At 37.1% G+C, this 24665-nt stretch overlaps 1 protein-coding gene across 1 annotated transcript; it reads right to left on the reverse strand.

Annotated features, from left to right (window-relative positions):
- Nucleotides 1-1711: 1711 nt before the first annotated feature.
- On the reverse strand, nucleotides 1712-16810 carry LOC104231356 (adenylate isopentenyltransferase 5, chloroplastic-like). Its single transcript, XM_009784336.2, has 3 exons — nucleotides 16594-16810; nucleotides 16260-16514; nucleotides 1712-2145 (listed from the first exon to the last, which is right to left on the reverse strand). The coding sequence occupies exons 1-3, from the start codon at nucleotides 16808-16810 to the stop codon at nucleotides 1712-1714; spliced, it is 906 nt and encodes a 301-aa protein (XP_009782638.2).
- Nucleotides 16811-24665: the final 7855 nt, after the last annotated feature.

The following is a 24665-nucleotide window of genomic DNA, read 5'->3' on the forward strand; positions in this document are numbered from 1 at the left end:
GAAGATCTTTTTGCTGCAATGTTTTGTTCTGACTGGCTTCTCCGAACTGGCCCTGAACCACTTTAACTTTCTGACTGACTTTCAAACCCCATAACCTTTGATGAACCGAGTGTTCTATACCCATGTTGTTGTTTTACCACTGACCTTTTTGTCTGAACCTTTGCATCTCCCATGCCATTACCAATCCATTCCACCGATGAAGCTTCCGGCGATTCCTTGTACCCTCTCTTACATCATGTTATCCTTAGTGTGCTTTGACCACTCCGTGCTTTACAATTTTTGGAAGTCGGTAGTGAGCTTTGAAATACTTTTCACTTGATTTTGACAAGATTGATATTGAAACATCTTTAGATAAATACCCAAAAGAAAATAAAATGCAATAACTTTGTGGGTTAAGGATAAGAAGAATCCAAAACCAGATGACTGCTACAAAAGGAAAAGAAAAAAAAACTTATCTGAGTGGAACAGCTGGTACCAATGATCATGACATGCATTTCGGATTAATCGGCCCAATTTGTCCAACCAATCAACTTTCAGTTGCCATACTTCGTTGCCCCAGAATTTCCATGACCTGATTATTTTAACCAAACCTTGACTTTGTTCGTCCTGCGGTGCCTTGAAAGGCTTTTACCAGCAAACCTCTTTCATTCGTTCATCTCTCAACTCACTTTCGCCTTACGGTGCCCGTGAGGGTTTTCACCAATAAGACTCTCTCCTTTTTATTTCTCTCATCTCCCGTCGCCTTACGGTGCCTGTGAAGGTTTTCACCAACAAGACTCTCTCCTGTCGCCTTACTTGCTCGACTTGGCATTTCTCAAAGATTGATCAGAAGGTCTTTCTTTGGACCGTAATGTGGGCTTTTGGACAGGGTTAGAAGGAAAGGATATAAAAGGCTCAAAATAATTCAAATAGGTTAAAGTTACAACTTTCGGAATCAGGTTTCTCACAACAAACACGACTTCTGCCCCAGTTTCTTGCTTGGGGATTTTTGGATTTTTGTTTCGATGAGACCGAACCGTGAAGCTGCCTACGTATCCTTAAAAGGAATCAGGTCGAACGTAGTTCATGTCATAGAAATTACTTCGTTGTTGTGATTTTTCTTTTCTCTCTTTCTTTTCTTTCTCTCTTTTTTTTCTTCTGTTGTTCTTCTACTTTTCTTTTTTTCTCTTTTTCTCTTTTGCTTTTTTCTTTTCTTTCTCTTTCTTCTCTCTTTTCATTTTTCTTTTCCCTTTTCCTTTCTTATTCATTCTTTCTTTTCCTTCTCTTAGCTTGTGATTCGTGGGTTTTCGGGTCTTGAAATTAGATATTGGTTTTGAGATCTATATAAATATGGTGTACACCGAGCAGCACATTTAACACTGTTATCGCCTTATTTCTATTTTAAAATTGTTTTACTTCCGCAAGTTTTGGTTATCTTCCGCAAGTTTAGGCTTACCTAATCGTAAAGACTATGTGTCGTCACGATGGTTCACGGAGGGTGAACCGGGGTCGTGACATATATATATATATATATATATATATATATATATATATATATATATATATATATATATATATATATATTGAGAAGTGGTTCAACAATATATGTCTCACGAGATACAAAATTAAACCCTCTCTCAACTCCTCCTTTCCTTTACCCTTCCCTTTACTTAGCCACTAGTAAATAAAAGAAATAAAAACCACTAATTACAACATCACATTAATGAAAATCTTAGATAGCAACTTGCAGCTTCTTAAATGGAAACATAGTTCTAATGTTGGTTTCTGCCTCAACATTCTTCTCATCATCTTTGAGAAATTCTTCAACAATTTCCAAGCAAGGTTTCACCATTTCATTCCAAACATCATCAGCTTCTTTTCCAGATTTTTTGTGCACATTGGTCGCATCAATTTGGTGAATTGGCCACATTTTCTCGTTCCTCAGACGTCGAATTTTCTCAAGTTGGCAACACACTAATTTGCACGTATTCAGCTTAATTTCTTCACTGGCTGATTCAACGAGTACCTGTTTAGCTGCTTCATCAATATTTGATTTGTTTTCCTCTCTTAAATACCTATCCATTTCTGGAACACCAATGGATCGTCGGATTCCTTTGGTATAATCTGCCTCAGAAACAAATATTCCTCGTACCTCATCCACTAACCCTGCACCATAATTAATTCAATAATTATTTGATTAAAAACAGAAAAATTAAAATAAACTAAATTAATGCATATATAATTAACCATGGCACTAATACGTTTAAACAATGATTGTGCACGTTCCATGCATGCATGTAGTCAATACTTTTTCATATATGAGATAATTGCAGGTGAGATTAGATGACGAAAAGAAAAAAGTTTAGAACGTCTCAAATTTTATTAGATTTTTGATACAATAGCAATTTTTTCACATTGTAAATGTCAAATCTCTTAAAAGACAACTATTTATAAATTACGATTAACAACTACAAAAAATGGAATTAGCTATAAACTCCATTGCTAATTTGTCGCTAAATCATTAATAATTCGTCTCTAAATAGAATTAGCGACATATTTTTCTATTTAGCTACAGATTAATTTGTGCGTCGCTAATTCTTATTTTTTTAGTAACCTATACAAAAGGTAAATGTGTTAATGAACACCAAAATGAACATCATATATATAAAACGAAGAGAATTATAAACTGACCTGCATGGACCATGTGATCAACTCTTTTGGAAACAGAAGAGCGTAAAACAGGCAGAGCAACATCAAACCAAAGGAAGCAACAATTGTAGTTAGATTTAAACTTGAACACATATTCTAGGAATTATAGGAATATGGCCAGAATTCAACACATATTCTATGTAGTAAACAGCTTGATAACAGAAATCCTCAGCCGTGAAGTCAGCTTCGGGCTCAATTTCACCTAGCAAATAATGCAGAAAATTGAAGTTAAATTACTATTTATTCGTTTGGTGTAAATACTGAGTTGAAGATAAGTTTTTACCTAGCAAATGGTGCGGTACACCTTGTTTCTCAGCGTCTGTAATTTTGTTTGTAACAATGTCAAGTCCCTACTACACTTGCATTTTGTCAGAGTTGATGATTTCTCCTGGAAAATAAGTGGCGAGGTCAACTGAGAGACGAGATTTTCCAGCACCGGTAGCTACCATTATGAACACCACGTTATTGATGAAGGAGTTCATCCTTCTACATATGTAAAAAAATTCAAAATATAGATGTAAGATTAAAATATTATAGGTAAATTACATATATATATTTGAAAAAGAAACAACGATTGCTGTCGAACCCACGTTTCTATATATCTGCCAATGTTCATGAGGCCACTTCAAATTAAGTGAAGCATAATAATTAGTAGTAGTATAATTTTTCTTGCATAAATGAAGAGAATACTATGATCATGATAAAATGACATATATAGTAGGACACTACATATTTACGGCATCAAAGTAAATAAACAATTGATTTCACATAGAAAGAGAATTAATATATCTATTATAGAATATTATATAAGAGGTAAAAACCTTGTGAAAACGCAAGTACTAGTGTATGTTGATGTGTATCTTTTTGAAGCAAGATATATACTATATATGTAAATATGTTTTGCTTGAATGTGGTTAAAGAAAGAAATTATATTCAGCTTTTTATACTAAGATGTGGGTGTGGACTAATTAATAGTTGAGATATTTTAAAATTTTCTGGATTTGAAGATAATTCCTTGAAAATGTGATACATGGTCATAACATGACTTTATCCACTTTAATTTTCATCCTTATCTAGAAAATGTATATTAGTGGCATTAATGATCTTCCTTTTCTTTTTTTCTTGCTCCTAGTTTTATCTCCTAATTTGTTGTTTTAGTTAATTATGTGAGAAAGGGGTATGTATTTTAATTCATTCCCTTCGATTTTTATGATACTAGTCTTATGGTACGCGCGTTGCGCGTGTAATCTATCTAAATGAGTATAAAGCTTTTACAAAACCATATAAACGATATTTGAATTATAAAGTAAAAGTGTAATTTATATTTAAAAAAATATTGATTTTATATAACTGACTCAATAAAGAATATCGATTTATACCTTCTTTAATTATGTTTTCTTTTTCTCTTTTAACTGTTTCATTAGATTGAGCTCATATGTTGTTATATCTTAAGTCTTTGCAAAAGCTTCCAAATTCTAATCTTCAATTTTTGAAGACTTAAAATAAGATCTACAGTTTTATTAGCAGATTTCCAACGTACGTTTATATGCACTTTATCTAAGACATATATGAAAAAAGTCATAATTACTTTATATAATTCAAATAAGCAAAAGATTTATAATTAATTTTCTATTTGATTTTGAATTCCTAATAATTAGGTATACATATGTAGTTCGAATAAGGTAATATTTAATAACTATAATTTTAGATTATTTTAAAATCTTAAATATTAGGAGAATAACTAAATTACGATTATATCCAATATATAACCTATTTTTAAAGGGTAAAAAAGGCGAACGATATTTCGCTAAAGGCCTTCGTGTTTTTAATATAGTATAGATTATTACCCTAAATACCCAAATATTTAACAACGACATTAGGAGTCGGCATTTAGGTGCAGGGCATTTGTTTAATGTTTTTGAAATAATTTTCGGTTTGACAGTTTTTTTAAAAAAATTTGAACCAAAAGCTACGAATCCATTACTCATATGGTCACTGCACTAATAGAAATTATCTATGAAAGTCATTGTACTTTGTTTTGTAACTCGAAAGTCATTATACTTTTCACATTGTAACTCAAAAGTCACTCAACACTTTTAAGGCATTATTAAACATTATTTTCATATTTCTTTTCAGCCCAACCATTTAAAAAAAAAACATTTAAATCAAACTCGACTGTTCCATGACCCGGCCTATTTTCTTTTGTTTCTGTTATAAAAAACATAAATATTACTTTGTTGTAGTATATTATATTCGTTCTCAATATAGTTATACTGAACGTATACATTGGTTTAAGAGTATTAAATAGAGAATAAGAAAATAATATTAACAAACTCGAGGAGTTAAATTTGACAGTGAAACAAGAAAATTAGCAGCATTGAAGTGGAAGAAAATAAAAAGGAGGAAGGAAAACTGAAAAAAGTTATTTATGCTTGAATTTTGATTGAGAAATATTAATATAATAATATATTAAAAGACAATATTCTTGATGTTTTAGAACAAGAACGCGCATTGCTTGTAGTAAAGATAATGTTACTAGAAGACTATTTATAGTCAAACTGATTTAATACTTTGCTTAAACCATGAAAACCAAGATAATTAAACAGCAAAGTAATATTTACATTTTTTGTAACAAAAATAAGAGAAAGTGGATCGGGTCAAAGAGCGAGTTGAGTCACGGTTTAAATGGGTGTCTTTTTAAAATATTTTTTAAATGATTGAGTTAAAAACAATGTGAAAAATATACCCTAAATGTATTGAGTGACTTTTGAGTTACAATGTGCAAAGTATGATGACTTTCCGGTTACAAAATAAAGTAAAGTGACTGAGAAATTGACTCCAAAAGCTACTATTCCTATTTTCACATTTTCTATCTGTGAGAGTAAAATTTTCTATCTGGAAGACGGCGGATCAACCACTTTTATGATCCAGTGGTGTAAACTGCAGATTAGTGTTAATCATATCCCAGATATAAGTCTACATCATGCATGAATATTTTCGTGACTAAGAGGATACATATGAGATCAAATCTATAATGAAAATTCATGCTTTTAGTGTCCTTTTACATTTATATATTACCGATGGAGTACGACATAAGTATCAGTTATTATTCTATCAAAACCTCGCTACTTGATCTTTACAATGCTTAATTGCATAAAAAGCACTATGAGTTAACATAATTAAATATTCAAATTATTTAAAAAGAGTTTGACAAAGTCGTAATTACTGAAAAACTATTTAAACTCCCTAAATAGTACTAACACATACACATAAAATAGGGCGGAGAAAATATTTTTTTTCTTCTTTCTATATAAGACACAAAATAACCATCCAGCTTCATAGAGATAAACCTTAAATAATTTTATAGAATTTAACCCACAAAGAAAATAATAGAATCATCATGAAATCCCGGCTAGAAAGAAAAAAAAAAGGGGGGGGGGGGGGGGGAGGATACCAAGAGAACTTAGAAATCCCTAAAAATTGCAAATTGCAGAGAAAGAGTAATCTTTTCAGAGTTACCTTTTATATTTGATGAATAGATATTGCAAATTGCAGAGAAAACCTAAAAAATTTATAGTTAGAATTTTAAGTTTTTTGAAATAATTCAATTTCAGAAGAAAACTGTTTATCGTCACATTGAATTAGTTTTCCTTGTCAGGTAAGACGACGTCTATTTTATGGCAGAGAAAGTTACAGAAAATTAAAACACACACAAGCAAGGTACGCAGAATCGAACACGAGACCTCACTTTTAAAGTTTTTGCCTACAATATGCATAGACATATTAAGTAGATTTTCCAGGCAAAGACGCCGCCTTCATGTTAATATCGAGTGCTTTCTTCGTTTCGATTATTTGAGACTACTAATGTGGAGAACGTAACAGTTTTTCTCCAAATGTGATATTTCTAGCACTTTATTATATTTTCAACTATTTATAAATTTATTTCTCAAAATTAGTGTAAGTTTGATATAAAAAGGTTGAGAAATGATGCCTGAATATATCAAATAGACAATTAGATAACTTAATCGTAACGATCCGACTGGCCGTTTTGAACTCTAGCGCGTCGTTCAGCAGTTTGAAGCCATGAGCAACTTCATTTCAAGTATTATGACTTGTACGCGTGGTCGGAATTGAAATTCGGGAAGTTCGGAGTCAATTTGGAAAGAGAATTTTCATTTCGAAAACTTTAAGTTGGAAGAATTGGCTAAGGTTGGAATTTTGAGTAAACGACCTTGAAATCGAGATTTGAAGGTTTCTGGAGGTTTGTATGATGATTTTGGACTTGGGCGTATCTCCGGATCGGGTTTTGGATGACCCGGGAGAGTTTTCGGCGCCCATGGTGGAAGCTAGCATTTTTGGAAGAATTTCAATAGTTTGGGTTGAAGTGCCTTTCGGTGTTATCGATGTCCGTTTGGAATTTCGAGTCTGAAAATAGCTCCGTATGATGATTTTGGTATTGGGGGCGTGATCGGAAGTGGATCCAGAGGTCCGTAGGTCATTTTGGGAGTCATTTGACTAAAGTTAAAAATTTAAAGGTTTTAAGAAGTTGGACCGGAAGTGGACTTTTTGATATCGGGGTCGGAATTCGATTCTGGAAGTTGAATTAGGTCTGTAATGTCGAATATGACTTGTGTGCAAAATTTGAGGTCAATCGGACGTGATTTGATAGGTTTTGGCATTGAATGTAAAAGTTTGAAGTTCTAAAGTTCATTAAGCTTGAATTGGAGTGCATTCATGGTTTTGGCATTATTTGATGTGATTTGAACGCTCGACTAAGTTCGTAATGTGATTTGGGACGTGTTAGTATATTTGGTTAAGGTCCCGAGGGCCTCGGGTGGGATACAGATGGTAAACGGATCGAGTTAGACTTGGAAGAAAGACTGAGGGCTGATGTCACCTGGCGCAAACGCACCTGCGAAGTTTTGGCCGCAGGTGCGGAGCCGCAGAAGCTGCCGTGAGGGTCACAAATGCGATTTTGGCTGGGAGTGCTGGGACCGTTGATACAGTCATCTCGCCGCAGAAGCGAGACCGCACCTGCGGAAGAGAAGGCGCAGAAGCGGAAATGAGCTGGAGCCCTGAACCGCATAAGCGGTATATTGTACGCACCTGCGGAACCGCAGAAGCGATCAAGTGACCGCAGGTGCGAAGAATCGCTGGGCAGTGTGTTTGTTTAAAAGACGGGTTTTTGGCTCATTTCATCTCAAATCTTTCATGGTAGCCGATTTTTGAAGCAACTTGGGAGTGCCATTTTCATCACCAAGCATGAGGTAAGTGGTTTATGCTAGTTTTGAGTTAAATACATGATTATATATAGATTTGAACATAGAAATTAGTGAAAATTGTGGGATTTTGGTAGAAAACCTAAAATTTGGTATTTTTAGATTTTGACCACGATTTTGGGCATGAAATTGAGAGTAAATTATATATTTGAGTTCGTGAGGTTATGGGTAAAGTTTATCTTCAAAAAATTTCGGAATCCGGGCAAGTGGGCCCGAGGGCTATTTTGTCAACTTTTCGAGCGGAGTTGAAAATTTATCTAAATTAAATTGGTGTGAGTATTAGAGCATACGTTTATGAATTTTCTCATTTATTGACTAGTTGTGGGAGCGTTGAGCATTGATTTGAGTTGATTGAAAGGGCTTGGAAGCCGGTTATGAAATTTCGAAGCGAGGTAAGTCTTCTTTCTAACCTTGTAAGAGGGAATTAACCCCATAGGTGAACTAAATTATTATGTGCTTCTATTTGTGGGAGCTACGTACGCACGAGGTGACGAGAGTCCGTACATAGCTACTAGTTATGCATATGTCCGAGTAGTTTTAGACTTACATCATGCCTTGTTGATATTGTTATTGATTTATATTTATTGCTTGCCTTGAGAGGTAGCGAAATTGAGTTTGCTTATTAAATGTTTTGAAAGGAGTGAAATTGAAGAATATAGGATTTAAAAGGTTTCATTTGAACTTCGTATTTTCGAAAAGAATAGAGAAATATTATAAAACCCAAAAATCGTAAAATAAAACCCAGAAAGTTAATGCAATGTACCTGTGATTAAATCGATCTCGGGCCCGCATGGTCAAAATACGAGGTTCAGACCAAAACCCGATCACCCATTCACCCATGAGCCCGAATATGTAATTAGTTCCAAAATCTGACCCAAAACGAGGTCTAAATCGGCTGATTATACAAAAAGCCCTAACTCTACCCAAATCCCTAATTTTTTACCCTTAAGAACATGATTTAGGCCTATAAATCTAATAGTTGTTAATGGAAATTGAAGAAAATGAGTCTAAGATTACATACCTATGGATTTGTGGTGAAGTTCTCTTTCAAAAATTGCCCAATTTGGAGTTTGGAAGAAGAAGTTATGAAATTTTTGTTAAATCCCGTTTCTGTTACTGTTTTAAATGACTGGTCAAAAATAAACTACGCGATCGCGAACAAGCTTATGCAATCACATAGGTTTGACTCTCCTGACCTACGCGTTCGCGAGCTAGGGGCAGCGTTTGCATAGGGTTAAAACTACCCAGCCCCCAGGCCCCTTCCTACTTTGTGCATTCGCGACTGACCCGGTGCATTCGCGTAGAGTAAATTCCCAAAGCTCCACATTCGCACCCAGGTCTATGCGTTAGCATAGTGAAAACCTGCCTCCTCCCAATTTGTGCTCTGTGTTCACCAGGGTTACCACGTGATCGCATAGAGTTAAAAACTCAGACACCAGCAACAGCAGAAATACCGTATTTCTAAGTCCAAAAACACTCTGACGCCTATCCGAAACTCACCCGAGCCCTCGGGGCTCCAAACCAAACATGCACGCTACCTCAAAAATACCCTACGGACTTACTCATACGATCAAATCGCCAAAATAACATCAAAAACTATGAATTTAGCATCAAAATCATGAAATCACTTAAGAACTTCAAATTTTCCAATTTTTCTCAAATACTGTTTGATTCACGTCATTTCAAGTCCGTTTCTTTTCAAATTTTACAAACTCGACTTAAACCACATATAAGACCTGTATCGGGCTCCAAAATCATAATACGGGCCCGATACCATCAAATTTTAAACACATTTCATTTCCAAAACTCATAAATAATTCTAGAAAACAATTTTCTTTAAAAATTTATTTCTCGTGCTTAGGACCTCGGAATTCGATTCTGGGCATACGCCCAAGTCTCATATTTTCCTACCGACCCTCAGGGACTATCAAATCACGGGTCCGGGTCTGTTTACTCAAAATGTTGACCGAAGTCAACTTAAATTCATTTTAAAATCAAAATTCATCATTTTTCACAGATTTTCACATAATGGCTTTCCGCCTACGCGCCCGGACTGTGTACGCAAATTGAGAGGATGTTGAAAGAGGTTTTTAAGGCCTCGGAACGCAGAATTTATTTCTAAAACAAGTGATGACCTTTTGGGTCATCACATGCTCCACCTCTAAAACAACTGTTCATCCTCGAACGGACATAAGAAAGAAGTACCTGAGTCGAGGAAAAGATAGGGATAACGACTCCGCATGTCGAACTCGGACTCCCAGGTCGATGCCTCAGCAGGCTGACCTCTCCACTGAACAGAAGGAAAACTCTTTTATCTCAACTGACGAACCTGCCGGTCTAGAATAGCTACCGACTCCTCCTCATAGGACAAGTCCTTGTCCAACTGGATAGTGCTGAAATCTAACACGTGGGATGGATCGTCGTGATACTTCTGAAGCATGGACACATGAAATACTAGATGCACGGCTGATAAGCTCGGCGGCAACGCAAGTCTGTAAATCACCTCTCCCACTTGATCAAGAAACTCAAATGGGCCAATGAACCTAGGGCTAAGCTTACCCTTCTTCCAAAATCTCGTCACGCCCTTCATAGGCGACACTCGAACCAATACCCACTCACCGACCATGAAAGCCAAATCACGAACCTTACGGTCGGCATAACTCTTTTTCCTGAGCTGTACGAAGCCTATCCTGAATAATCCTGACCTTGTCCAAGTCATCCTGAACCAGATCCATACCCAACAACCGAGCCTCGCCCGGCTCGAATCATCCAACCGGCGACCGATACCTCCTACCATACAAAGCCTTACAAGGAGCCATCTGGATACTCGACTGGTAGTTGTTGTTGTAGGTAAACTCTGCTAAAGGCAAAAACTGATCCCACGAGCCTCTAAAGTCAATGACACAAGCTCGAAGCATATCCTCCAAAATCTGAATAGTCCGTTTGGACTGCCTGTCCGTCTGAGAATGGAACATTATGTTCAACTTAACCTACGTGCCTAACTCTCGCTGAACTGCCCTCCAAAAACGTGAGGTAAACTGCGAACCTCAGTCCGAAATGATAGACACTGGCACACCATGAAGACGAGCAATCTCCCGGATATAAATCTCAGGCAACCTCTCGAAAGAATAAGAGACTGCCACAGGAACGAAATGCGCTGACTTGGTCAGACTATCAACAATAACCCACACTACGTTGAACTTCCTCTGAGTCTGTGGGAGTCCAACAACGAAATCCATAGTGATCCGCTCACACTTCCACTCGGGAAGCTCAATCCTTTGAAACAAACCACTAAGCCTCTGATGCTCGTACTTAACCTGCTGACAATTCAAACACCGAGCCACATATGCAACGATATCCTTCTTCATCCTCTTCCACCAATAATGCTGCCGCAAATCTTGATACATCTTCGCGGCGCCTGGATGAATAGAGTACCGGGAACTATAGGCCTCCTCTAAAATCAACTCTCGGAGTTCATCCACATTAGGAATACAAACTCGACCCTGCAATCTCAAAACTCCATCATCTCCTAAGGTAACATGCTTAGCACCCCAGTGCTGCACCATGTCTCTAAGGACACACAAATGGGGGTCATCATACTATCGATCTTGAATACGCTCTAATAAATAAAAACGAGCGACTGTGCAAGCTAACACATGGCTGGGCTCAGAAACATCCAACCTCACGAACTGATTGGCCAAAGCCTGAACATCCAAGGCAAGCGGTCTCTTACCGACCGGAATATAAGAAAGACTGCCCATACTGGTTGACTTCCTACTCAAAGCATCGGCCACCACATTGTCCTTTCCCAGATGGTATAAGATGGTGATATCATAGTAATTTAATAGCTCCAACCACCTTCTCTGCCTCAAATTCAACTCCTTCTGCTTGAACAAGTATTGCAGACTCTTGTGATCCGTGAACACCTCACATGACACGCCATACAAATAATGCCTCTAAATCTTCAATGCGTGAACAATGGATGATAAATCCAAATCATGGATCGGATAATTCTTCTCATGAATCTTCAACTGATACGAAGCATAAGCAATGACCTTACCATCCTACATCAACACCGCTCCAAGTCCAATACGAGATGCATCACAATAAACTGTATATGGCCCTGAACCTATGGGCAAAACCAACACCGGTGTCGTAGTCAAAGCTGTATTAAGCTTCTGAAAGCTCGCCTCACACTCATCCGACCACCTGAACTAGGAACCCTTCTGGATCAACCTGGTCATCGGGGCGGCAATAGATGAAAACCCCTCCATAAACCGACGATAATAGCCTGCCAACCCCAAAAAACTCCATATCTCTGTAGCTGATGCTGGTCTAGGCCAGTTCTTGGCTGCCTCTTCTTCGGATCAACCTAAATACCCTTTGCTGATATAACATGACCCAAGAATGCAACTGAACTCAACCAGAACTCACACTTTGAAAACTTGGCATACAACTGACTATCCCTCAAAATCTGAAGAACCACTCTAAAATGTTGCTCGTGTTCTTCCCGGCTGCGGGAATAGATCAAAATATCATCAATGAAGACTATCACGAACGAATTCAAGTAAGGCCTGAACACTCGGTTCATCAAATCCATAAAAGCTTTTGGGGCATTTGTCAACCCAAATGACATCACCAAGAACTCATAATGCACATACCAAGTGCGAAAAGTTGTCTTAGGGACATCGGATGCCCTAATCCTCAACTGATGGTAGTCAGATCTCAAGTCAATCTTCGAAAATACCTTGGCACCCTGAAGTTGGTCAAACAAATTGTCAATCCTTGACAATGGATACTTATTCTTGATTGTTGTAACCTTGTTCAACTGCCGGTAATCTATACACATTTGCATCGATCAATCCTTCTTCTGAAAAAACAACACCGGCGCACCCCAAGGCGAAACACTAGGTCTAATAAAACCTTTTTCAAGCAAGTCTTGCAACTGCTCCTTCAACTCTTTCAACTCAGGCGGGGCCATACAATACGACGGGATCGAAATGGGCTGAGTGCCCGGAGCCAAATCAATGTAAAAGTCAATATCCCTGTCAGGTGGCATACCCGGCAGGTATGAAGGAAATACCTCAGGGAACTCACGAACAACAGGCACAAAATCAATAGAAGGAACCTTGACACTATAATCATGAACATTTGCCAAATAGGCCAAACACCCCTTCTCGACCATATGCCGAGCCTTCATATAAGAGATAACACTAGGGGTAGAATGACCAGGAGTCCCTCTCCACTCTGTACGAGGCAAACCCGACAAGGCTAAGGTCACAGTCTTGGCATGACAGTCCAAGATAGCGTGATAACCAGTCCATCCCCAATATGACATCAAAATCAACCATGTCCGGAAATAATAAATCCACACGAATCTCAAGACCCCCAATCACAACTATACGTGAACGATGGACTCGATCTACCACAATAGAATCACTCACCGGTGTAGACACATATACAGGAACACTCTAAGAATCACTAGGCATGATCAGATATGGTGCAAAATAAGATAACACATAGGAGTATGTAGACCCTGGATCAAATAAAACTGAAGCATCTCTACTACAAACCAGAACAGTACCTGTGATAACTGCATCGGAAGCCTCAGCCTCAGGACTGGATAGAAGAGCATAACATCGGGGCTGGGCCCCACCACCCTGGACTACATCTCTGGGATAGCCTGCAGTTGGCTGGCCTCCACCTCTAACGGCCTGAGCTCCACCTCTAACACCTCTACCTCCACCTCTAGCTCCACTACCCCCCTAGCTAGTTGGGCGGGCTATGGAACACTCGGTGCCTAAACCATGGCATGGAAACCCGAATGCTGAGAGTTGTTCGATGCTTGAGGACAATATCTAGCAATGTGCCTCGTGCCGCCACAAGTAAAACAAACCCTCGGTTGTTGGGGCTGACGACTCTAAAAACTCTGAAGCGACAGTGTACTGATAGGAGCTAGTGGTGCACTGTAGGACTGCTGATCAGAATACTGCATATGAGAACCACGGCCATCTGAAACACCATGAGAAACCTGAAGTGTTGACTAAAAAGGCCTAGGAGGATGGCCTCTACCATACGAATCCCTACCTCTAGACGAGGCGCCAATGAATCTGCTTGAATGACGAGGCCTCTTGTCGGACCCCTAACCATCTCCCTACAACAGAACTATCTCCACTCTCCTGGCCACATTGGCCGCCTCCTGAAAAGAAATCTCACTCCCTGTCTCCCTAGACATCTAAAGTCGAATCGGCTGAATAAGTCCTTCAATAAACCTCATCACCCTCTCTCTCTCTCTCTATGGGAAGTTTGATAAGAGCATGACGTGCCAAGTTGATGAATCTGGTCTCATACTGAGTAACGGTCATAGAACCCTGCTGGAGACGCTCAAACTGCCTCCGGTAGGCCTCTCTCTGAGTGTTGGGAGAAACTTCTCTAGAAATAGCTAAGTAAACTGCTTCTAAGTCAAAGCTGGTGATTCGGCTGGTCTAGCCAAGCAATAATCTCTCCACCAAGTCTTGGCGGATCCCGACAAGCGAAAAGTAGAAAAATCGACCCTATTGGTCTCCACGATCCCCATGTTCCTGAGAATCTCATGACAGCTGTCTAGATAATCTGCTCTCCATAAGGCCCACTAGACGGGACCAGAGCATCCTGGAGTACTAGGGTAGCAATAAACCCCTCTGGGACCTGAGCTGGGCCCACTAGAACTGTCTGGTCCGGAACCTCATCATCAAAGTCCACCTGAGGCTCCACTGCTGGTGCTGCTGCTCTGGGCTGAGCACTGCCCTACCTCGTCCTCGCCCTCTGCCCCTCATAGGAGTCGCTGCTGGGGGCTCGGGCTGCTGGTCAGTGGATGAGGAAGCGCGTGTTCTCGCCATCTACAAAAGAATAGAGTAGAAATTCGATTAGCATTAAGAAACCAAACCGAACGACGGGAAGGAATAAATGTGAAGTTTTTCCTAACTCTGTAGCCTCTAGGGATAAATACAGACGTCTCCGTACCGATCCCTCAGACTCTACTAAGCTTGTCTTTGAACTGTGAGACCCATGTAACCTAGAGCTCTGATACCAACTTGTCACGACCCGGATTTCCCACGCTCAGGAGTTGTGATGGCGCCTACTCGTGGAAGCTAGGCAAGCCGAATATTGCAAATTTATCTCCCTTTTTTTTATTTAAACATATTAAACAATGTAAAATACTAAGTAGTTAAACAACGGAATAAGATTAAACAATCGAAAATGCGGAAGCCAAAACTTAATATATTCCAACCAAATACTGCTACATAAGTTGAAGTACAATACTACCCAAAACTGGAGTCACAGCTTCACAGACAATCTAAGAATACTACAAACAAAGTCTGAATGAATTACATAAGTCTATCTCTGAATAAGTAAAAACAGAAAGAGAAAAGATAGGAGGAGACGCCAAGGCCCGCGGACGTCTGCAGGACTACCTCGGATTGCCTGTGTGGACTGAAGACAGCACCCTCACGGCGGTCCAAGCGCTCCGGTATCAGTATCTGCACACAGCGCAGAGTGTAGTATCAGCACAACCGATCTCATGTGCTGGTAAGTGCGTAGCCTAACCTCGGCGAAGTAGTGACGAGGCTAGGACCAGACTACCAAATAAACCTGTGTAGTTAAATCATATACAACGGAAATAGAAGCCGATAATTACAACTAAGTTGGGTGGGAAAACATGTTGCGGGGAGTAACGGCCAACAGGTAACAACAGAACGACAATAGAGAAACATAAGGAATGTCATAAATCAATTACCAGCAAAATTAAGGAAATAGAAGAACAGGTACACACGTAATATCGTTGCAGGCGTGTAACCCAATCCCATTTCATATAATATTGTTGCAGGCGTGCAACCCGCTCCCATTTCTTATATTACCATTGCAGGCGTGCAATCCGCTCCCATATCACATATTACCGTTGCAGGCGTGCAACCCGCTCTCATTTCATATATTACCGTTGCAGGCGTGCAACCTGCTCCCATTTCACATATTACCGTTGCAGGCGTGCAACCCGCTCCCATTTCTTTTATCAACACCAATCATAAAAGGATCCCGGCAAGGGAACAATAATATCAAAACAAATATCCCGGCAAGGGAATAATAACATGACAATAACATTCCGACAAGGGAACAATAATGATAATAACATCCCGGCAAGGGAACAATTTTAATAATTTTTTCACTTTGTCATGTCAAATCTCTTAAACGACAACTATTTATAAATTACGATTAACCACTACAAAAAAAAATTGAAGAGAATTATAAACAGACCTGCATGGACTATGTGATCAACCCTTTTGGAAACAGAAGAGTGTAAAACAGGCAGAGCAACATCAACCCAAAGGAAGCAACAGTTGTACTTAGATTTAAACTTGAACACAGGATTCTCCACAAGTGCCTCAATGTAAGTATTAGATCCTCCAACAATTATAGGAATATGGCCAGAATTCAATACAAATTCTATGTGGTAAACAACTTGATAACAGAAATCCTCAGCCGTGAAGTCAGCTTCCGGATCAATTTCACCTAGGAAATAATATATAAAATTAAAGTTAATTAATATTGATCGTTTCGTGTAAATACTGAGGTGCATATAAGTATTTACCTAGCATATGGTGCGGTACGCCTTGTTTCTCAAGGTCTGTAATTTTGTTTGTAACAATATCAAGTCCCTTATACCCTTGCATTTTGTCGGAGTTGATGATTTCTCCTGGAAAATGAGTGGCGAGGTCAACTGAGAGACGAGATTTTCCAGTTCCAGTAGCTCCTATTATGAACACCACTTTCTTTTTGTTCAATCCGTTATTAATGAAGGTGTTCATCTTCTACAATTAAAAAATATACAAAATATAGATATTAGATTAAAACATTAGATAATCTAATTAAAACTAGTCATGCAAGGTAACAAATTCAAAATTTAAATACCATTAGTTCTAAGTTAAAATGCGAATTTAAAAAGAGAGTATATATTTAATTAATTATAATTATATTTATTTTTGACATATATAAGTATTTTTGAACAAGAATCAATGGTTTTTGTCGAACCCGCGATTTCTATATATCTATACTGTTCATGAGTCAACTTCAAATAAAGTGAAGCGTGATAATTAGTAGTAGTATAATTTTTCTTGCATAAATGAAGAGAATACTATGGTAATGAAAAAAATGACGCATATAGTAGGACACTACATATTTACTGCATCAAAGTACATAAACAATTGATTTCATATAGAAAGAGAATTAATATATCTATTATCAAATACTATATAAGAGGTAGAAACCTTGTACTAGTGTATGTTGATTGTGTATCTTGTTGAAGCAAGATATATACTATATATATATATATATATATATATTGCTCGAATGTGGTAAAGAAAAGAAATTATATTCAGCTTTTTATACTAAGATGTGGGTGTGGACTAATTAATGCTTGAGATATTTTAGAATTTTCTAGATTTGAAGATTATTCCTTGAAAATGTGATACATGGTCATAACTGTTATAAATATATTATATTATGGATGTTCATTTAGTACTCCGTTGTAAATAAACTTCCTGAAGAAGCTTATCCATATGGAAGTCCACCGTAAATATGTTTATCTATTTAAGTACTCTATTGGAAATAAGCTTCCTGAAGAAGCTTATCACTTCGATACCCGGTTATGGATAAACATTAACCCCGGTAGAAGACTATCCATACCAGATATAATAAGCTTATCACTTCGGTACCCGGTTATGGATAAACATTACCCCCAGTAGAAGTTTATCCATACCGGGTATAATAAGCTTATCTTTTCAGCACCCGGGTATGGATAAACATTACCCCCGGTAGAAAATTATCCATACCGGATATAATAAGCTTATCCATTCAGTACTCCGTTATGGATAAATATTGCTCTCAGTAGAAGATTATCCATATCTGGTACAGCAGCAGCTTACACAGCAGCTTGTAGCAGCTTACACAGCAGCTTGTAGTAGCAGCTTACACAGCAGCTTATAGTAGCTTACACTGCAGCTTGTAGTAGCAGCTTACACAGCAGCTTGTAGTAGCAGCTTACAGAGCAGCTTCCTTTCTTCTATAAATAGAAGAGATTTCAGTTCATTATGTACATCAGTTTGAGTTCGAATAATATATCAGTTTCTCTCTATACTTGTCTTTACTTTACAGTCTTTGTTTTATAACACGTTATCAGCACGAAGCTCTACCATCTCGAGCAAATATTTTGAAAGTATCTGAGGTAAGAACTTTCTTTTCCTAAATAATGTCAAATCTTTCTAAACTTGAATTTGTAGCCCTGGATATATCAGGCAAAAACTACATGTCTTGGGTGTTTGATGCTGAAATTCATCTTGATGCGATGGGTCTGGCAGACACCATCATGGATAATAATCAGGCATCGAACCAAGACCGTGCCAAAGAAATGATATTCATACGTCATCACCTTGATGAGGGCCTGAAAATGGAATATCTCACTATTAAAGATCCAGTCATACTGTGGAATAATTTGAAAGATAGATATGACCACCTGAAGATGGTCGTTCTTCCACAGGCACGTTATGATTGGACTCATCTAAGGCTACAAGATTTTAAATCTATCAGTGAGTATAATTCTGCTATGTTCAGAATTATTTCCCAATTAAAATTATGTGGTGATAATATTACTGATCATGATATGTTGGAGAAAACTTTCACCACTTTTCATGCCTCGAATATGCTCCTGCAGCAGCAATATCGAGAGATGGGATTTAAAAAGTATTCTGAACTTATCTCACATCTTCTTATAGCAGAGCAACATAATGGGCTATTAATGAAAAATCATGAAAGCCGACCTATTGGTTCTTGTCCATTCCCTGAAGTGAATGAGACGAACTTCCACCAAGCTAAACGTGGAAGAGGTCATGGCCCCAGTCGTGGTCATGGCCGTGGTCGGGGAAGAAACCCCAATCATGGTAATAATAATGCACCAAAGAAGCCTCCTCACCACCAGCTGTGGAAAAGGAAGGAACAAAAGCATGAAGCGGTGCAAGCGCCAAATGTAGAAAATGCATGCTATAGATGTGGAGGAAAAGGGCACCGGTCACGTACTTGTCGTACGCCAAAGCACCTGGTTGAGCTTTATCAAGCCTCCCTGAAGAAGACAGAGAAAAATGCTGAAGCAAATTTTATTTCTGAAGATAATTTAGACTTCATGCATTTGGATGTAGCTGATTACTTTGCACTCCCAGAAGGAGAAACAAGTCATGTAATCGGTGGTGAATCTGTAGAAATGTAAATATTTTAATTTTTGTTATTTGTAATAGATAGTATGGTTATGTAATTGTTGTACATAAAGAAAAATTATGATTTGATAATGATGTTTACTATAATATATCTTATTTATGTCATTTTAAAGAATATGGATAATATTATTAGATCAACTTAAACTCTAGCAGAGTTTGCAAGAAATATACAACCACCAGAAGTAGTTATATTTCATATATCTCATTGTAATTATATTTTGTTAACCACCAGAAGTGGTATATGTCTATGATCACCAGAAGTGATAATTTAGGCTTTCTATAGTTACAATTGAAGATAAGCTACATAAATATTCTCTATATTAAATGCACGCCTCGATTTGCTCCTGAAGTAGTAAATATTTTAAAAGAGGTTGAGGCATCACAATTTGATGTGATTAATGCGCATTCAGATAATTATGTTCGATTTCCTGAAGGATGAGAACTTTTGATAATATTAATCCATTCCCTGAAGTGAATGTGACAATACTAATAAGTCGGGTAAATATGAACGCGCTCTTGATGTGAATACATTACAATTCACCTCCAGAAGAGTTAATATAATTGAGAGAATATATACTCAATATTTCGTATTTTAAATTTGCTCCTGAAGAAGTAACACAGTTGAAATTGCCTCCTGAAGTGGAAAAATATTATGAAGAAGAGTTTTCGTGTGCTTAAACAATTGTTTTACATTGTTTATTTGATTGTGATTTTCTCTCATGACACCAGCAGTGTCTGAGCAATATTTGATAGTACAAAATGTATCAATAACTCCTGAAGAGCTAAATGTTTGCCTAAAGAATACATGACACCAGTAGTGCCAGATAAATATTAGATTGTGGATAATAAATTAAGGCTCTCGAAGAGCTTATATACAAATATGTCATTCATATTATATGATTATGGTCAAAACATATGTTGTAGTAAACCTGAAGTTTACTAATACAAATGGCTATCATATTGAGACTACAAATGATTGGAAGATTGATAATCTTCATGTTTCCACAATCATAGGGGGTAAAATAATATGTATGTGAGAAGTTACCTGCCTTATTCTTTAATTTGTACTATATCATGTATCACAGTAAACCAGAAGTTTACTAAAGCAAAAGTTTATGCCATAGTAAACCAGAAGTTTACTAAGAGATAGCACATGACATGATAAACTTGAAGTTTTCATTTGCCATTTTTAAATGAGCTATTTGAGAATTCAGATAAGCATATACTAAAGAACTAGAAGATTCTTCAGGAATTCTCATGTGTTGCTTGTTCTCATAATGAATTGATTATACCAGCTAAAGTTGGGACTAAGACCCCTGATTCTGAAATATATAAAAGGTGAATATGGGCCCGTTCACCTATCATGTGAACCACTTATAGGTGCATATATGAGATGGTTACATGTGTAATTATTGTCAACCTGCAGTTTGGCATTTGGAATTGCTTTTCTCGATTAAGAGCATAATTTTCAGATTATGAAATCAAGACAGTTCATCTTGATAATGCTGGTTTATATCCAAGCTGGTTTAGCATTGAATACCTCCTATTAATGTCTAAACCATTGCTTATGAGAACAAAGCTTCATGTGTTGGTCTAAGATTTTCTAAATTGCATATAGCAGCACTTGTATGCATCAGATCAACAATATATGATAAGTCCTCCCTTCACAATTGGTTTAGGATCAGAAACCAAATATTTTTACTATCTTTTGTTGCGTGGTATATGATTAATTTCTCTACCATAATACACAAAGATATGTTTCCCAAAGATGATTGGGGATATATGTTAGTTTTTCTAACATTTGGGGGATGGAATAAGCAGTTGAAAAATATGCTATATGAATCGAATTATCATGATCCTCACTTAGAAGATAATTCAAGTCGAATGTCAGAAGCATTTGCTGATCTAAAATTAAATATCATATTTCAGCTACAAATGCTCCTATTAAAATTAAAGTCCCTGAAGGATAGAGTTTACTGTACGCATGAAGCGTGGTAGACCAATCGGTTCCAAAGGTAACAATCCTTGAAAAATAGTAGGAGCTAATGATCAAAATGATCATAATGAGGAGGAAATAAGCTCTAGAAGAGCCCACGACATAACATTTCATGAAACTCCCGAAAAAGTTCAGGTACCTGAAAATAAAGAAAGTGATGAGATCTCCACAAGTTATGTCGCTTCGGAACTGACACAAAATGATCGTCGACGATACATTTAATACAATATAGTGCACAATATTGTAAACGATTGTGAGGATCGGACTAGCAGTCCAGACACTTGAAGATGTCGTACCATTTAGATACAAGTCTTAACCTATATGACTTATTTGGCTAAATCTATATGAAGATCCTTGAAGGATTGAAAATGCCCGAAGCATATAATTCAAAGTCTTGAGAAATGTACTCGATCAAATTATAAAGATCTTTGTACGGTTTAAAGCAATCTGGGCGCATGTGGTATAATCGCCTTAGTGAATATTTGCTGAAAGAAGGTTACATAAATGATGTTATTTGTCCATGTATTTTTATAAAGAAAATGGCATCAGAATTTGTTATACTTGCTGTTTATGTTGATGACATAAATCTTGTTGGAACTCCAGAAGAGCTTCAAAAGGCAATTGAATATCTTAAGAAAGAATTTGAGATGAAAGATCTTGGAAAGACAAAACTTTGTCTTGGTCTGCAAATTGAATATTTAGCAGATGGGATCTTTATCCATCAATCTGCCTATACAGAAAGGGTCTTAAAACGCTTTTACATGGACAAAGCGCACCCATTGAGTACACCAATGGTTGTTCGATCACTTGAAGTAAATAAGGATTTGTTCCGACCTCCAGAAGAGGACGAGGAACTCCTTGGTCCTGAAATACTCTATCTCGGTGTAGATGGTGCACTTATTTATCTTGCTAATGCTAACAAAAGTGGTGCAGATCATATTGGTAATGCAGGTTATTTATCCGATACCCATAAAGTTCGATTTCAAACTGGCAAGCAGGGAATGCATATGATTGAGATCAGTGATTCATTCGAGAAACATGTGGGTTGGAATGTGATAAAAGACCCACAATATTATACGAAGACAATGTTTCATGCATAACACTATTAAAAGGAGGATTTATAAAAGGAGATAGAACGAAGAACATTTCACCAGAATTATTCTACATACATGATCTTCAGGAAAATTGTGACATTGATGTGAATCAAATTAGTTCAAGTGACAATCCAGCAGATTGTCTTTACCAACATCAATTTTTGAGACTATGGTGTACAAGATTGGAATGCGGAGATTCAAATATTTGAAATAAGGTTTTCTTCAGGGGGAGTAAAATGCGCGTTGTACTCTTTTTCCCTTACTAAGGTTTTTCCCACAGGGTTTTCCTTATAAGGTTTTTAATGAGGCAGCCAGCAATGCGTATTACTAAATATGTGTACTTTTTTTCCTTCACTAGAATTTTTTCCCACGTGGTTTTTCCTAGTAAGGTTTTAATGAGGCACATTATCTTTTAATGAACATCCAAGGGGGAGTGTTATAAATATATTATATTATGGATGTTCATTTAGTACTCCGTTGTAAATAAACTTCCTGAAGAAGCTTATCCATATGGGAGTCCACCGTAAATATGTTTATCTATTTAAGTACTCTATTGGAAATAAGCTTCCTGAAGAAGCTTACCGTAAATATGTTTATCTATTTAGTACTATATTGGAAATAAGCTTCCTGAAGAAGCTTATCACTTCGGTACCCGGTTATGGATAAACATTACCCCCAGTAGAAGTTTATCCATACCGGGTATAATAAGCTTATCTTTTCAGTACCCGGTTATGGATAAACATTACCCCCGGTAGAAGATTATCCATACCGGATATAATAAGCTTATCCATTCAGTACTCCGTTATGGATAAATATTGCTCTCAGTAGAAGATTATCCATATCTGGTACAGCAGCAGCTTACACAGCAGCTTGTAGTAGCAACTTACACAGCAGCTTATAGTAGCTTACACTGCAGCTTGTAATAGCAGCTTACACAGCAGCTTGTAGTAGCAGCTTACAGAGCAGCTTCCTTTCTTCTATAAATAGAAGAGATTTCAATTCATTATGTACATCAGTTTGAGTTCGAATAATATATCAGTTTCTCTCTATACTTGTCTTTACTTTACGGTCTTTGTTTTATAACAATAACATGATATTCTCCGCTTTAATCCTTATCTAGAATATGTAATCTGAGTGACATTAATGCCCTTCCTTTCCTTTTTTTCTTGCTCCTAAATTTATATCCTAATTTGCTGTTTTAGTTATGTGAGAAAGGAATATGTATTTTAATTCACTCCCTTCGATTTTTATGACATTATCTCCCTAAATACCCAAATATTTAACAACGACATTAGGATTAGGCATCTAGGTGCAGGACATTTGTTTAAAATTTTTGAAATAATTTTCGGTTTGAAACTCTTTTTGAAAATTTTGAACCAAAAGCTAGCTAGTCTCTTCTATTCCTAATTTCACGTTTTCTTGAAGAATCGTTTTACTCTCACTGATAGAAAACGTGAAATTAGGAATAGAATCTATCAGTCAATTAACGCATAGATTCTTCAAGTATATTAAATTAAATCTTACATATATCTTGTCAACATTTTTTTGGACACAATTCGTACTTTCCAAAATTACCGTTACTCCGACATTTTTCCCCTCGGTCATGAACCTCCTTTGAATTTTTAATTTATTCAACTCTCCTATTTTGGATTCAAAACGAAGAAGGATAAAATAGAAATTACTAACTTGAAATCCAATTCTAAAAATAAAAGATTAAAACCAAGAAAATAAAGTAATGCAATTAGCATTTCTTCCATTGTGACATAAGTATGCAGTTATTATGTTAAAGTCTAACTATGCCTTATAAAAAGGATTAAGCGGTCGGCAAATATATAATCCGGTTCAAGTCCGGAGTCGAATCCCACAGGAAACTAACCTATTTACTACAACTTTTAACACTGCTAATAATAACCTCGAACAATTCCCGGATGCAAGATTTTTTAATGGATAATGAGTAGAATTTAGTTAACTAAGGAAAAATGACAATAAACCTAGCAATAATCAAGAATAAAGTTGAATTCAATGGTAAAATGGTCTAGGGTTATTGATTTCCCCAATTATCGGATTAATTACTGACACGTTAGCTATAATCTCGTCGTAACACTCTATAAGAAATATGAGTTGTGAGTTACCGCAATTATCTCTCGATCAATTACAATAATTTACTAGAAGCATTCTCTCGAACTACTCTAGCTAACAATTTATGCAACTCAGAATTATCCCACCAAAGCTTCGTTATCTCTAACCTTGCTTTTAAATTCAAGTAATTAATCTCTTTAACTTACCCGAAAGTGGTGTTGTTCAACAA

This window comes from Nicotiana sylvestris, chromosome 1, assembly GCF_000393655.2.
Source record: "Nicotiana sylvestris chromosome 1, ASM39365v2, whole genome shotgun sequence".
Classification (NCBI taxonomy): Eukaryota; Viridiplantae; Streptophyta; class Magnoliopsida; order Solanales; family Solanaceae; genus Nicotiana; species Nicotiana sylvestris.

Bases quoted from the DNA above. Each gene is read 5' to 3' on its own strand.
- LOC104231356 (XM_009784336.2), bottom strand. From the start codon at position 16,810: ATGAACACCTTCATTAATAACGGATTGAACAAAAAGAAAGTGGTGTTC. The intron at 16,515-16,593 runs GTAAATACTTAT...ATTATTTCCTAG, and splicing joins CGTACCGCACCATATGCTAG to GTGAAATTGATCCGGAAGCT. The intron at 2,146-16,259 runs GTCTGTTTATAA...ATTATGGTGCAG, and splicing joins TGATCACATAGTCCATGCAG to GGTTAGTGGATGAGGTACGA.